This window comes from Micropterus dolomieu, linkage group LG22 (genome assembly GCF_021292245.1).
Source record: "Micropterus dolomieu isolate WLL.071019.BEF.003 ecotype Adirondacks linkage group LG22, ASM2129224v1, whole genome shotgun sequence".
Taxonomy (NCBI): Eukaryota; Metazoa; Chordata; class Actinopteri; order Centrarchiformes; family Centrarchidae; genus Micropterus; species Micropterus dolomieu.
This window is the reverse complement of record NC_060171.1, coordinates 25187839-25203267: the sequence shown is the minus strand read 5'-3', so window position 1 is coordinate 25203267 and position 15429 is coordinate 25187839. Positions and strand designations below refer to the sequence as shown.

Below are 15429 nucleotides of genomic sequence, written 5' to 3'. Positions count from 1 at the left end.
AGATGGTCCGCGGGGCTATTAGGGGCAAGGCTCTCTGCTAATCACATAAGCCCTGAAGGCCAGATGTCACTCCTTGGATTACCAATTCCTGTGCCTGGACTTTACGCTAAAAATAATTTGAATGATGGGTTGCGTCACAGAGCAGCGTCAACAGTGTGTGACTGAGAGCCTGACAGGATAATCACAGGCACAGACTGATGAACACAAAAATGGATGGACAGGCAGAGCTGGCTTGTTCCTCTTATGGAAAATTCCAGCATTACATTTCTGCCAGCATGATTATGGATAGCTCGAGGTTTTACAAGGCCAGATTGAGGCTAGCTGCTCTTTGCATTAGCATCACATGAATTCCTCCTCAGCCCTGATCTTAGTCACTCATTCACTCCACGTAGTCAAAGAGTTCATTTGACATTGCCTACATGGTGCAATAACTTGAGGGCTACGCATGTTCCCCTAAACTGGAAGAGCCTCTGAAATATAGCTGACAAAAATGTTTAGAAATGCATAGGAACCTCTTGAAATTCAGCTTTGACTTGTTAAGAAATTATGTACAGCTGGTTTTGCCATAAAACTCGGAGCTAAACAAACAGCATCACAGTTTAGAGCCCTGTGTGGAGCATAGATAAGTAATTAAATGAACTAAAAGTAAGAGGTCAAATGGCTGGAATGTTATCTCATGACAACATACACAGGCAACAATGTGACCAATTATACTTCATTGGGAAAGCGGTTCCAGTCCTCATGAATCAATCTTCACCCAAACTGAAGTTCAAACATATTTATGATCCAGAATCTGAACAACAAAACTCTCTATACTGTTGTCAGAAGCAACACAGTGCTAAAGACCTTGCCTTGAAAATGTCCTCTTGAAGTTTATTTGAATTTCTGAACTCTATGCCAAGCACAAAACTGTAAAGGTCCATTGTTGTACATTTACAATGTTGGAATGCCTTCAGTAGCCAAGGCTTTCCATTTAGCATACCTAAAAGAACACTGTGTGTCCCACATACAGCAATTAAGCATGCCAGAGAGGCATTTTCCACTGTTTAGAGGCTGCATGTTGAAATGGTAGTCAATGTTTTCAGAGAGATTACTTCTCTGTCAGGGGTTTGTTAATCTTCTTTTTGGGAGGATCAGGGCCGTTCTGCATGCCATGCAAGGGTGACAGACGGACTGAAAGGGAGGGAAGGAGAGTAGAGCGTGGAGAGCAGGGCCATGAGTGGCCCTCACATTCTAGCCTGTGACCTGCTTCTGTTTGCTCTCTTTTATTAAACCCGTCATTTATACTCCGCTGACAACATGACAAGAGAGTATTGATGAGAACGCCTTTAGACACCACCAAACCTGCCAAGTAGTCCTTTGTAATTACAAATAGTCTTTTAATATAAAACCTGCCTATCATTCAACTCATCCTTGCCTGTCCTCAAACTTCTATTCTTAATACAGAATTATAACCTTTTTTGCATTGCGATGGCAAAAATCCGGCCCATAAGTTTTACCTAGGAGATAATCCGGAGACAGCAGTCAGGTCTGTCTGGTGAATGTCCTCTGGTCTGGATATGGACTACTTCCTGAGGCCTAATGGCTACAGACACTAGCTGAGACGCTCTGATGACCCTGTCTCTTTACTGGACATCCAAATGTCTGCAGGACTGGAGGGTGTGTCTGTGGGGGGGGGGGGGCAATCACTGGCTAATGAAATGACTTCTGGCTGTCTAGACAAAGCATTATCTCACCCTTCGCCTCACCCTTCGCTGCTGTTTACATGTTGGTGTTGGGGCACTGCTTACCGCACCGCCAAACTAAAGGAAAGACTAACATCATGTGTCTTAGTACATATCCGTGAAAACTCCCATAGGTGTACAGTTGGGTTGACTGCATAAGCCATAGCATATGATTTACATCTATTTTGTGTCATTCAGTTAGCTCTTGTACTCTGTAAGGAAGTACCTGCATTTGTTTCTTAAGTCATGTATGTTTTTCTTTTAATTTGCCACCTCTATATGCATCTTTAATTTTACTTGTCACATGTACAAACACATCATGGCCAACAGAAGCACTGGTGGAAAACCTGTTGAGGGAACAGTGACAGAGACTTTGGGGTTAAACACAACAGTGAACGCACCACAGAAGAGGAACATATTGTCCATACAGAGAAGCTTAGCCTTGTGTTCCTGCCTCCTGCCTTAGTTCTGCCCTCAGTGGGGGAGCTGGAGCTTGACACCGCATATCTCTCTCCCTCTCTCACCCGCGGCCACTATTGACCATCCTGTCTGCTTTTTTAGCTCTCTCATCTCTGCTTATTTATAGAATAATGCATCAGTCGAGCTCGTGGGGAGATACTGTCACGAAGGCTGTTACTCCATCAGCCTTTATGCTCATCCTGACCACAGTATTTGACCAGTTGGAACTGCCTTGCCATTTCTCTCCTCTCTCTCACAAATACACAAAAGAGGACAGATATCTATCGAGCACAGTGACAGCCTAAGAGGCAAATATGAATGCTGCTTGACAGACAGACATACACAGGACTTGTATATCAGCAACATGCCTGCTGTAAATGTGACACTCCCTCAACTCTCCCCTTCCTGGAAGCAAACGGCCAAAGATACAACATGTTGTGTTAACTGTGAGATAACATGTTCGGCCGGCACTTCTTCAAATGCACACGCACAGATGCATTAGCAAGAACAGACACACACAAGAAGTCGCACAACTGTCCAGATGCACTTGCACACAGGAGCGCAAATACAAAGACGTGCATCCAGCTTCACACATTCACCCCAAGTGATGTGAAACACAACTCTGAATATGTTATTATCTTTCTTAGGGTCTACCTGAGCAATGATAACTCGTGTGGTTAAAGTTCAAATATTAACATTTCTAATCTAGAAAGTAGAGCTGAAAAAAATGGATCCCCAGGATAATTGTCAGTAGATAAGGAGGCTGCTATTCACCAGTGTGGTCATAAAACGGCTGGTGTGAGAAAAACATTTGCCTTGTTTATACTGCCAGGTCAGCCTAACCAGGCGCTGAACCAAGGCACGGGGTGGAGGAGAGGAGCGGGAGATGAGGAGGAGCGCGAGGGGGAGGAGGAAGGGGTGGCAGAGTGGCTCTGCTTGAGCTGGATTTCTTATTAATCAAATCACGAGTGTAGCAAGTGTACAAAGCACAGCACCCAACTTCCTCCCCACCGAGAAAGAATGACAGAAAGAAAGAAAAGACAAACAGAAAGAAAGAAAGAAAGAAAGAAATGCCCTTGCTTCAGCAGAAGTGAAACGTTAAATGTGGAACTATTCCACTTTTTACGTTTAAGAAGAAACTATTTGTTTTGTGCAGGACTCTTGTGTGGGGCAGCATAAAATGAGGAGGAGGGGGCAGAAAAACGTGCCCAACCATAAACCAACATAACCAGTTAACTCGTGGCTTGACTGCACTGCCACTGAGATCCACTGTACGCATCAAGCTGTGCGGCTTCAACTACAGTTGCAAACAATGTGCGGGCCATGCAGGGACACACACCTGATAAGCAGCCATTCCACACAATGCTTATCATTTACACACAGCAAGAAAAAAACGCCCCACTACACCACACTTCCTCTTAATGTCATTAGGATCAACAATGACAGCTGGACACAATGTACTATAATGAGATCAACATATGAGAACTGCAGACAAGAAACAGTAACCCGACATAGAAAACAATGGGGGAGGACACACAGATGAGTACAATGTGGGAGAAAACATTGTACAATGGCAAATTGATTTGAGAGGGGCCAGTGCAGTATGGATTTTGTTGCGTGCCGACTGTGTTGTGCTATAATCTACAGACCAAGTATGAGGTTTTAGAGTGAATGTGAATGTGAATACCGGCCTTGTTTGCTGCTCGTACATACTGCAACCTGAACTTTTTTTGAAAGGATGGCACTTGAGTTAGTGAAGAACACACATATGCAAACACAAAATGAAATAGGATCATGCCTGCAAACACAAACACAAGGAGCCAGGTTCCTGTTAGCTACCTATCAACATTATGCTGTAGTCATTATTCACCCTAATGTTCACTCGACAGAAGGCCCAGAGTGGAATAAGGGTTTAACCTCTTCCTGGACACACAAATATAATAATATTCTCAGACAAAAACATTTAAAAATAAAATAAACCAAAACAGAGGAATTAAAAAAATCGAAAATGATCCACCGCCATTTTTCCGTTTGTGTAATCCCTTGTTATTTATGCATGGGTTACCTTATACATTCCCAACAGGTATTCAGTTTGTAGGGTTCAGATATGTATTAACCCCACTAATAATAATAATAATAATGATTATCACATCCACCGTGCTGAGTGAGTTCATAGACCCGACTCTTTACTACATTTTTAGAATATGAGCACTATCTGAGATTAGTAAACTATTGACTTCAATTGTGCAAAGACTGAGAGAGTCAAATAGTAAAAGCTGAGGCAAAGAGGGAGACAGTCACATGGAAATATGTCAGTTGGAGGGAGCACTGCTTTGGAGGGTGTTTTGAGGAGATGGCATCATTGCCCCACCCTGCCACCCGGCGCTGACCCATGGAACAGACTACTAAGAATTGGTTTTGGGTGTGTTGTTGAACTCAAGGGTCAAAGTCTGCTGCTGCATTAATATCCACCAGACAGCTGCAATAATGTCTGTCCTGCTCAACATGCTCGTCGCCACCAAGGATGCACCCACACAACTCACTGCATGTGTGCAGAATGTGTGTATGCACGTGTCAGTAGGCGTGTACCGACAGATATGCATCTATGCATTTCTGAGACTCCACATGTGCCTGTGTGTGTATGTGTGTAACTTTGTTTTGAGAACTTCCTCAGCTGTTTGTCAAGGCTCTTACATCTTAGCTACGTAGTTTCAACATGCATGAAATCACAACCCCAAAACACACACACACACACAATGGGATTAATCTGATGTCCCTCCCCTTCGAAACCCTGCAATGAACCCCGACAACAGAGGAACCAGTCCAACCTGACCAGGCATCACACACAGGCAGGGCCAACACTTCCTGTATTTCCAAAACACAGCTGTATTCTACAAACAGCAAACTGATAGGAATGTCTAGTTTTAAAAAAGAAAAAGAAAAGAGGAAGGTGTTTTTAGGAAAAGATACACCTAAATGAAAATGCTTTGCTGATTTCTTTTTGTTTTCTTGTTTGTTTTACGCACAGCTGGTAGAAATACAACCAATGCCTGACAAACTTTCAGCTCTCGGTTGCTTGCACACTGTCAGCTTGAAACCAGGATGGCGCACTGTTTTTGAGTGAAGTTGTGATATACAGGCCAGGCAGTGTGTAATTGTAAGTGCTGATGCTGGTGCATGAAACCCACTTTTTACTGCCTCAAAGATGGCAGAAACAGGAAGAAACAGGCAACTTCTATCCATCTCAAATCAGAGCTCTTTAAAACCCCCACATGCGGCTGACCTTCTGCTCCCCTGTCTCCCCAAGTGTACGCCACCTCCCTATGCTCTCTGCTATCAAATACAAGCTGGGGATGGTGCACATGCCTCCCCAGGCAACAAGAGTGTGTGATATTTCAGTGGGGTGTGTGAAGCTCCTACTCGGGGCCTATTAAGGCCACAGATCAGACTACAGATGCCTTTTTCTCCCTCTAAAATGCCTCAACATGCACTCCTGCCTTCATACTGCAGGTGACTCATCCATATGCACGCTCAATAAATTGTTTTCATTTCCTAATCTCGCTTTATCTCCTTCTTTTTAACCCTCTCTCCTTCTGTAGCTTCTCTCACTCTGTCTATCTATTGTAAGGGGGCTCTCCATGGTATATATCAAACAGCTTTTAAAAGATTATAACACGTGTTCACATACCAATTTAGCAAGGCATATGTGTCCTTAATCCAACTGACAGTGTGTCGTAAACATGGCTGTTGAGTCTTTCTGGCCACAGAACTGAGGTAATAAATATAGCTAGCCAACTCAGCCCTCTGCGTCTGATTTGGCGTGAAAATCGCAGCTTTAGCCGATTATATTTACAGTGTCCTCACAGTCACAAATAGCCAAAAATAGTCAAAAATATCAGGCAGGAAATGGCTTTTCTGACCATTGGTTCAATACCAACATACTGAAGGGCGATCTATGAGAAGTACACATTTGAATTGGCTTGCATAAAAGGCAAAAACCTTCAAAAAGAGAATAAGAGCTGTAGGTTTTACAGTTATAACCATTACAACAAACTTTGTTTAGTAAATTACATGAAACAAGATCCATCTACAGTAAGAATTTGCCAGTTTGGGTTTTTTCCTGCGGTCTGAGTTATTTCTAAACTCCCAGTTCATTTAGTAGTAACTGAGAGGGATTTTAACAGATGGAAAAGATGAGCTGTGGGAAGGCAGTAAATAATGATTCATCGCACTGTAAGATGCTTTACTGTGAATAAAGATAGAAATGTTAGCTTAGCTGAGGTATTTTTTATCCAGGCTATTAAAATGTTGAAAGGATCTGAATGAGTTCCATGTTACTGAGATGGATGCCACTTAACGCTGCCATGTTTTTGCCCAAATGTCTTTAAGTTTAATGCGACTGAATGCAGAACTCCTCCTCTCACACGCTGTCTGTCTCACAGAGGCCTAATGAGGTAAAAACAGCTCGCCTGGCCTAGACCGCTCTGTAGCAGTAAAGGGAAGAGAACAAGTCGTCACAGCTAAAGGTTAACTTTTGGCCTTTTTCTAGGCCAGCTTCTCTAAAAGTGATGGAGGGGTGGGAGCATGTTTGTGTGTGGCAGCAGCTGCTGGGCTCTGTCAGGGGAACTGAGGAGATGGTGCCTCACCGGACGGCACTGATCCCAGATGTAAAAAGGAGACAGGTTAAAGGAGCCGAGGGTTAGATCAATGACCCCCAACACCACCGCCACCAACAAAATCCCTCTTAGACCACTGACACCCACCACCACCACCCCTCAACAAACCACCAACACCCCCAGCCCCCCAGCCCCAAAAAAGCGCCCCTGACCCCAGGCAGTGCCCCTGAGGCCCATGGGCCCCCATAACAGGGGATTCATCTCTCTACCCCAGCTCCACTGCCTCCCTTACTTTATTTTCTGCCTTACTGTTTCAATCTCTGTCACTCCCTGTCTCTCTGCCATTCTCCCTCTCTGCCTCTCAGGCTGAATGGAAGGGTCATTTCAAAAGGCTGCACCAGGCAGAGCTGCTGGCTGGCCATGATGTGCCTGAGGCTTTGAAGTGAGGAGTGGATCTAAAAGGTGTGCAGCCTGTTTGTTATCCTGCAACACACTTGGGCCCAGAAACATAAACAGGTACTGATTTTGCTCTTGCTGAATTCTGTTTAGTTAAGTGTTCAATGGATGCATACTTAGCGATAATAAGCGACACATGTATGTATGATGAACATTTTGAGAAATAAATGTCATTAATGTTTCTGTTTTGTGACCACAACAGTTTGTCAAAACTAAGCATGCTTCTTCTACAAATCCACTACAATAAAATGTCTGAAAAAGTACTTTGTTAGAATAAAATAGCAGCAATAGCAAAGGCATAAAAATTTCTTCAAACCTTTCTGAAGATCCCAAATATTGTATTTTTAATAAAAAGGTTGGTTCAAACTGTCATTAAACAACCATAATCATTCACTTATGCTGGATATAACTGGATGTTACTAACTGTCTACATGCTCATGCAGCTGAGAGGAAATATTTCTTACAGTCAGAACATACTGCTTTTTCTCATGTCAGTAGTGGAGTGGTATTAGAGGAGCAGCAGGATTTTCTAATTGAATCAATGACTTTTTAACATCTCTCCCTCTCCACATTATCCCTTACAAGCCCATAAAAGCTTGGTTTTCAGCCTTCAGCGGTACAGAGAACTAATTTTCTCTACATATGTGAATATTAAATAGATACAGAGACCATTTTACTACATTTTATGACTATAATTCTTAAAACCTCTGAGCGATATCTATCACTTTAATCTCCTGCTCTTTTTGACATGTAACTTGTTAGTTTACTGTTTAGTGAAACAGATTTTTTACAGGGAATATGGGATTCCTAAGAGAATCACTGATCTGAAAATTAAGAAAGAAAAGGCATCACTTGAGAGGGAGGGATGTATTTGTAACAGTGATTTTTTTTCCATTGCTTGCTAGCATGGGGATGTGTCATCACAACTGTTTTCATGGGAAAGGAATAATGAGACTCACACAGCACAGAGAAAGAAAGAAAAATTAAATGAGATTGACTATGAAGACGAGAAGTAGAGAATGAATGCATGTGATAACGAATATGAGAGCAAATATTCCACAAAAAGCAAGCAGGGGGAAAGGAAAGGGCTAAAGCTGCTCATTTCCATGCCTGTTGACTCTTTTGACTACCCCAGTCCTTGTCTATTGCTGTCTCCTTTCGCTGCTCTGTGCCTTTTGCCTCCTGGCTCTGGACAGAAATGGGCCTGAGCGCTCGTCTGATCTTTGAAGTCCTTTGGTTATCAGCCAGGCGTAGCACTGTACCTGCAGCCATCTGTGAAGGGGCCGCCAGCAGCCACCCATCGCTTCACTTCCCTTCCATGACCGGGAGGGGCCAAAGCCAGGAGTGGTGATGGGGCTGGCAGCCCACATTTGTTGGCCGCACATTGTAAAGCCCATAGCTGTGCCTGTGTCAATGAATGTATACCCTAAGAACCCCAAACTCAGTGCCCTCATATTACTGTATAATTCAGTCATTCTCTGCTCATTTCAATATCTGTAAACACCCTCTCCCTCTCTTTCCTCACCCTCCCATCGGGTGTCTTTCCTTTGGAAGAGGAGGAAAAATGTGGAGGTTATGTGGAGCCTTGATTAAAAACTGCAAACCATTTTTCACACTGTGCTTCATGTAATATAAAGAGACAATAAAGATCTTTTGTTTAAATTAAGTGTCTGTGAGTGTGGTAGTTGCCCTCACCATGCAGCTTTAGTACTTTACATCATCTGTTGTCTTTGCACCACATTCGAGGCTTTGTTCAACTTTTTTACTTGCTTCGTGTGTGCATGTGCAATGTGATGTGTTGTGAAGTTGCCAATGAGCCAGTGATAAATGCAGCCGTTAACGGCAGCTCTCTTCCAGAGAGTGCGATGTCAAATGGTGTGGTATGGGGGGGACAATATCACAAACAATAGGATTATGACCTGCGACAATGTGCACCACAAACAAGCGGGCACTTTGGTTTGGGGGGTTAGTGATGGCACTAAGACAAAGCCAGGGGGGCAGAGTGAGGCGCAAAGCGGGAGAGTCTGAGGGCTTCTGGGCGGGGGTCATGATTACGGAGAACAAAAAAGCTACAGTAGTTAGACCTCTTCTGAGACCAGCCTCCAATTACACAGACACACACACACACACACACACACACACACACACAGACACACACACACACACACAGACACACATATGTGGGGGCTTCCAATCTGGCCATCAGGCTGTTGCTAAAGTGTCACATGGGCACCATGTGTGCTGGCCAGTGGCCTCTCGGCTTATCAACAAACAGAGCGGGACGGAAGGACAGATATGAAATAGATGTGGGGGTGGGGCAGTGAATCGTGGGGTGGGTGGGGGGGGGGATGGGCATTGGAGGAGTCAGTGGTGGATGATGATTGCAAAGAGAGCATGTAAAATATGGTATGCACAAAAAATGCAGATGATGCTCATGCTGCACTGTGCGATATTATTCACACACATACTGTATATATATATATACATTTTTTTTAAATGATTTGACACCTTTAGCATATAAAGTTCTCTTTATGCTTCCTGTGTAATTACTGCTTAACAGATAACAAAAGACCTCATTCACTGTGTTGCATTGAGAAGCAGTAAAATGTGAACCTTTGTTTGAACCGTGGCTCTCATAGCAGATCAAAGCAATGGTTGTGTCATAAGGTGCAGAGACTCTCAGCACTTTATAGCAGATGCTACTCTCATCCTCACTGTATAGCTCTTGCTACATTACTTTTAGTTTTAAATTTTACATTTAAGACACACATTCGTCTAATCTTTTCTCTCACGCTGACACTTAAATACAAGGAGGTTAACGGTTTTTTAGATAACATGGCACCCCACTGAGAACCAGAACATTCTATCCCCCAAAATGCTACAAACAATCTAAAGAATAAATCCCAACATAAATTTTGGATTCAAATGTGTAAACAAATATGTGTGTGTTTAAAGTCTTAATTCCAGCAATCACATGTACTGTAATGTATTTTATAACATCACATAAGAGCAATTTAAATCCATATAAAAGAAAGGTTTTAACTTTTATTACAATAAGTAAACTAAAAAACAACCGTAAGATGCCTTTAACGCTAGTTTCCTCCTTAACAGAGCCTCGAGTTGTTATACTGCTAGTCAGAGCCAGAGGCAGCTGTTCCACACAAGCTGACACCATACACAGTGTGAAACAACAGTGCAGGGGAAAAAAGGGCCCTTCACACATGCATGACAACCAACACGGAAATGCCTTATGTAAGCAGTCGACAGGGTTGAGGCTCCATCCCAGCCAGCCTCCCCCTTCCACTTCGATAAAAACGAACTAATGTCAGCAACTGATGTGGTCTCCCGCTTCAAGGACCTCGGAGCCCGGCTTTCAGAGTTGTTTCCGAGAGAGGCCTAAAACATATGGCAGGAGCACTAAAACAGGAGGCTTACTGACTGAGGAGAAAATGAGAATTGCAAAGTCCCTTTGCATCTCAATTGAATTTCCTCCACACAAAGAAAAAAGAGCCATAAGAATGATGTGCTGGAGTGCTGGAGGCAGCTTTACTCCAGAGAAATTTGCTGAAAAGAGTATATGAAAAGTTGAGCCTGTTGAAATAGCCATAGGTATTCTACTCAAATTCAAGGCTGGGCCTCCTGCATCAGACTGGCCTCTACCAACCTGTCATTTCAGTTCAGGTTGATGTTCCCCTCCCTCCACCCCATCTGTTTCCCAAACCCTTCAGATCACACCTGTGAACTATTTCAGCACATCAGAGAGCTCACATACTCCCTTGTCTTCAACTGAGAGCTACACACACGCCTCATCTCACATAAAACTCACATTCTATCTCCCTCCAAAGCCTCAGCTTCTTCTACTAAATGCTTCAGCAAATCAATAGCACAAAGAATCCCCAAACACTGGATTTCACTTCCTTTTCAGGATAGGAAGCTTTGAATAATGCAAAAGCGATACTTGTAGAGACAGCTTATCCATTTTCATAACCCCGTCTGAGCAACCTGCCTTCCAAACAAGTCATAAAGTGATGCATCAGGTCAACAAACAGATCAAAACGGGCGCTGAGTGAAAGTGAAAAACAAGAGATAAACATTCATAATGGCAACTACAAGGATTTGAAGAGTAATGACTGTTCTTACCTGTGAGCTATTTAACTATGACCCCATCTCTTACCAACTGTTTAGCTATCCTCCCTCCCAAGGCCTTGCTCTTTCTCCTGTGGTTACCGAAGAGCTAAACACACCACCCCGCTTGTCATAACAGTCAGGAAGAGAGACTCTCCTCCATTCCCTTGGCTCTGCCACGGGGTGTGGCCCTGCCGTGGCCCCCAAAGGGCTCTTCCTGCAATTCTAATCAAAGTTTAAAAAGCTACAACCTTAGACTCTGGGCCTGGGTCATGGCCTGTGAGGAAGATATCAATCAAGTGGCTCCAAACGAGCGTGAGGGTAAGAGGGAAGGAGACAGATAAAGTTGAGGACAGTTTTTGAGAAAGTCTGGCTCTCTCTGTCCTTCTGTCCACAGAGGAGTACCTTACCCTCAACAGCATTCCCCATACCTGAAAACCACAAGGTAATTTAAAGTCACATTAACACATAATGGTCGTGTGGATGGATAAAACATTAATCTGCCTGTGATGCTGCACTGTCTGTCACCACCGCCATCATCATCAGTGTCTGAGTCATACCCCAGTCCATTTTTCCAGGCAGGAATGAATGAATCCTCTCTGGAATAGTACTGGTTGACCTGTGAGCAGCAAATCTGCAAATGAAGTTGCCTTCCTGCCTGGTACCCAACTCTGCAGCTGTCTAATCCTCTTGCAGGCCTGCCCTACAAATGGGTGATGGCACATGTATACAGATTCATACACAGATAGAGACATGTGCACACGCAGACATGAGCACACCACAACACCCATATCTAGCCAGGGGAGAGGGCAGGCAGGCAAGCATGGTTTGGCTGTGTCTGAATATTAGCTTTTCCACAGCTGGGGACTGCTGGACCTGCTCCGTTCATCAGACATCCATCAAGGTGTCAGTTTGGGTTATGAGACCAGGCTCCCAAGGTGATCAGACTGCGCCCTGCCTGCCAGCAGGCCTGCCTGATGGCCATCTCTCTGGGCCAAGAAGGCAAACAAATGACAAAAGCATAACCAACAGAAACGTGGACAGAAATTCACACAAACACAATGACCACTAGGTCAGGCTTATTTAAAGAAATAATTCTTAACAAATGATTATGAAAGGGAAATCAAGTTTAGAAAACAAAAGTCTACTGCTAAGTATTTTTACTCAACAAGCTCAACTTTAAACTATAAGAGGAAGTAGTTAATCTTATAGATTGAAGTTATTAGTTGCCCTGTAGCCAAGGGTGAGTAATCACCATAATAGCTAGTCTTAGTCTACACGAAGGACCCCCCCCAAACCTATTTTCCACTGGAGACTTTGGTCATTTCCATGACTGCTCTACATAACGGCCCTCTCTAACACTGAGGAGGACAGGCAAGGCAATTAATTCCCCCTGCCACCTCTTTCTCTTCCCTTCTCCTCCTCTCTGTGGTGAAGGGAAAAGCCAGGGAATGTAATTTACACTCATTACCTTTTGCATAGGAGTCTCATTTCAACTTTTCTTTTCATGTTGAAACACCGTCTTCTCGGGCTATGCCTCTAAGCTTCCAAAGCCCTAATGAAAAATCACCACAATATTCCTATAGTGACATAACAGCACTTAGTAAGGAGTTTGTAGTAACCTTATTGCAGTTTGTGATACTGCATCTTCTATAATAGCCTATTATATATCCTCTTCCTATTAGAACCTGCTTTTGCTAGTGATATTTGTATAATGTCACTTTAAAAGCATTACTTTCAATAGTTCTTTTTCTTAATAGTAATTTTGAATAGAAAAAGAGGGGTTCCCTTAAACACCAGCAGAGGGACTATAGAGTAGACAAGAAGATATTAAACATGAGGATGTAAAAAATAAATATGTGAAACATCAATGCTCATCATTTGCTTTGTGTTACAACTGAATTAGTATAAGATTCTGATCAGCACGTGAACCTCTGTTTCCTTTATAAATACTGTTAGAGGATATCCTGTCTGTTTCCAAAAACATCAGGCTACAGTACACTACTTCTGAATGATACATTACTACAGCTGAATTAAAACCAGATCTAACACAAACTGCATGAATCGTCATCATACTAATGTCCCTGTTTAGTTATTTTCATACTAATATAATGCATTGGTATTATTTGTGTAGTTGCAGCCGGACCACTCACAGACCCCAGATCATGCACGGATTATAATGGGCCGCTTGCATTGTTTTACATTTAGGCTATAACCCACCTTTCAACGACATTGCACAGCAAACACGTTGTTTGTGTGGGAATTACTCTCTTAGATCAAAAAAGAAACCTGTATGACAGCAAACAATTTAGAGAGACATGCATGGGTAGCATTCTCCCAATTGGATTAGTCACAGCCACAATGCTGCAGCGATAGCGAATACGTTGTTTTTAAGCTTGCCTTTGATTTCCGGAATACAAATAAAACATCGAAATCAATGCAAAGATGCACTGCAACATCTAAACTCAGCCAGTTTTAAGATTGATACGAAATAATTTCGATATAGAAGAATGAGATAGAGACTAGACTCGGAGCGATCGGTCTCCGACCTTCTTTCATTCCCTCTCCTTCTTTAAGCAGAGCTATAATTGCTACCAGGAACAAACATAAGGACAAAACACAACATGTCCAGGTGCGTGGACACATGTAGACCACTGTATGTTAAACACACGCTTGTCTTTGACCTTATTCATGGAGCCTTAACAGCGCTATTTTAACGGACACATCTCAGACTGGCAGCACAATCTGAGTAACGTTATTTTACTAATATTCTTTAACTGTGACCAAAAGCGTTAATGCACAAAACCGCATGGGATTTGATAGCCCACTTGGCGGTAGGTTTAGAAAACATAATGTAAATATATGTTTAATGAATTTGACTGGAAAAGGAGAGGGTGCAACGCATCTCTCCCACCGTATCAGCCGCAATTCAATTGTACCACAACTGATACAGTAAAGGCTCACTGACTGAGCCCCGCGCAGGAAAGAAACAGTAGATTTTCAAAACCATCTTACCTTCGTATACAGGGGCCATCGGTGCAAGGGTTTCTGTTATTCATGGCAAAAAATAAAGCGAGATTTCTGTTCAAAACTCAATGAAAATCTGCCATCTTGAAACAGTGATGAGAGAGTCGCCGCGGTCTCCTGCATTACTGGCCCAGTTCATTAGTGAGGAAAATGCTCATAATTCATATCCAGGCGTTTTTCAAACGTAGGGTCCAACGCGAGGGACGCGACAAAGGAGAGGCTGTGCAATGCAAATCCCACCTGCGGTATATTTCTGGAGGCTCAAATGATGAGCCACGATGACAGGTTTACTTCAGCTATTGTGCGACATGTCTGTGGAGTGAGGAGTCTCTGCAAAAGTTGCAGTGGTCAGAGCGCAGCGAGTTTGGTGTACAGTGAGCGAGTCGACTGACGAACGAGTCGATGGAGGCGACGGGGAGATGTTTCACTTTGGACTCCAAAACAAATACTAAGAATGGGAGTCACATCGTCGTCATCATCATTACAATCATCGTCATTTAGCCTATAAGGGCGTTGTGACAACAATCCTTAAAAAAGGAGGAATAAAGAGAGCAATACAGTGTCAATCTTAATACAACTGGGCAAGTTTCTACAACACAGAGGCAGTTCAAAGCGCTTTACAGAAGGCGAAAAGAAATACAGTAGAACAACGTTTAAAACGCAATAAAAATTTAAATTAAACAGAAACACAAAACAATTATATTAAAGGAGACGCAATAAAATGCAAATAGACAAAAATAAAATTGTAGGTTACACTTATGGCACTACCTTACTGGTCTATATGGCTACTTATAAAGTAAGTTATTTATTTATTTTAAGAAGGTAATAAAAATGTTTCTTGTCCCCACTCCTTTTTTTTTCGCTATTAGGCCTACTTTGTTGAATAGTAGCCTATTCTTTATATTTTGTGCAAACTAACTGAAAAAGAAATGTGATTGAACAATGTAATCTGAGTACTAATCTGATAACTACTACAACTACTAATGATAATGATAATCATCGTCATCATCATAATCATCATA

General features: G+C 42.8%; 1 protein-coding gene across 2 annotated transcripts in view; it reads right to left on the bottom strand.

Annotated features, from left to right (window-relative positions):
- The window catches only part of hipk2 (homeodomain interacting protein kinase 2), a 67946-nt gene extending 53220 nt beyond the window's left edge, over positions 1-14726 (bottom strand). For both annotated transcript variants that reach the window (XM_046037781.1, XM_046037782.1), the window contains exon 1: positions 14396-14726. In XM_046037781.1, the coding sequence (XP_045893737.1) occupies positions 14396-14414 (19 nt within the window). In that variant the 5' untranslated portion in view covers positions 14415-14726. The remainder of the gene's footprint in view (positions 1-14395) is intronic.
- Between the last annotated feature and the right edge of the window lie 703 nt (positions 14727-15429).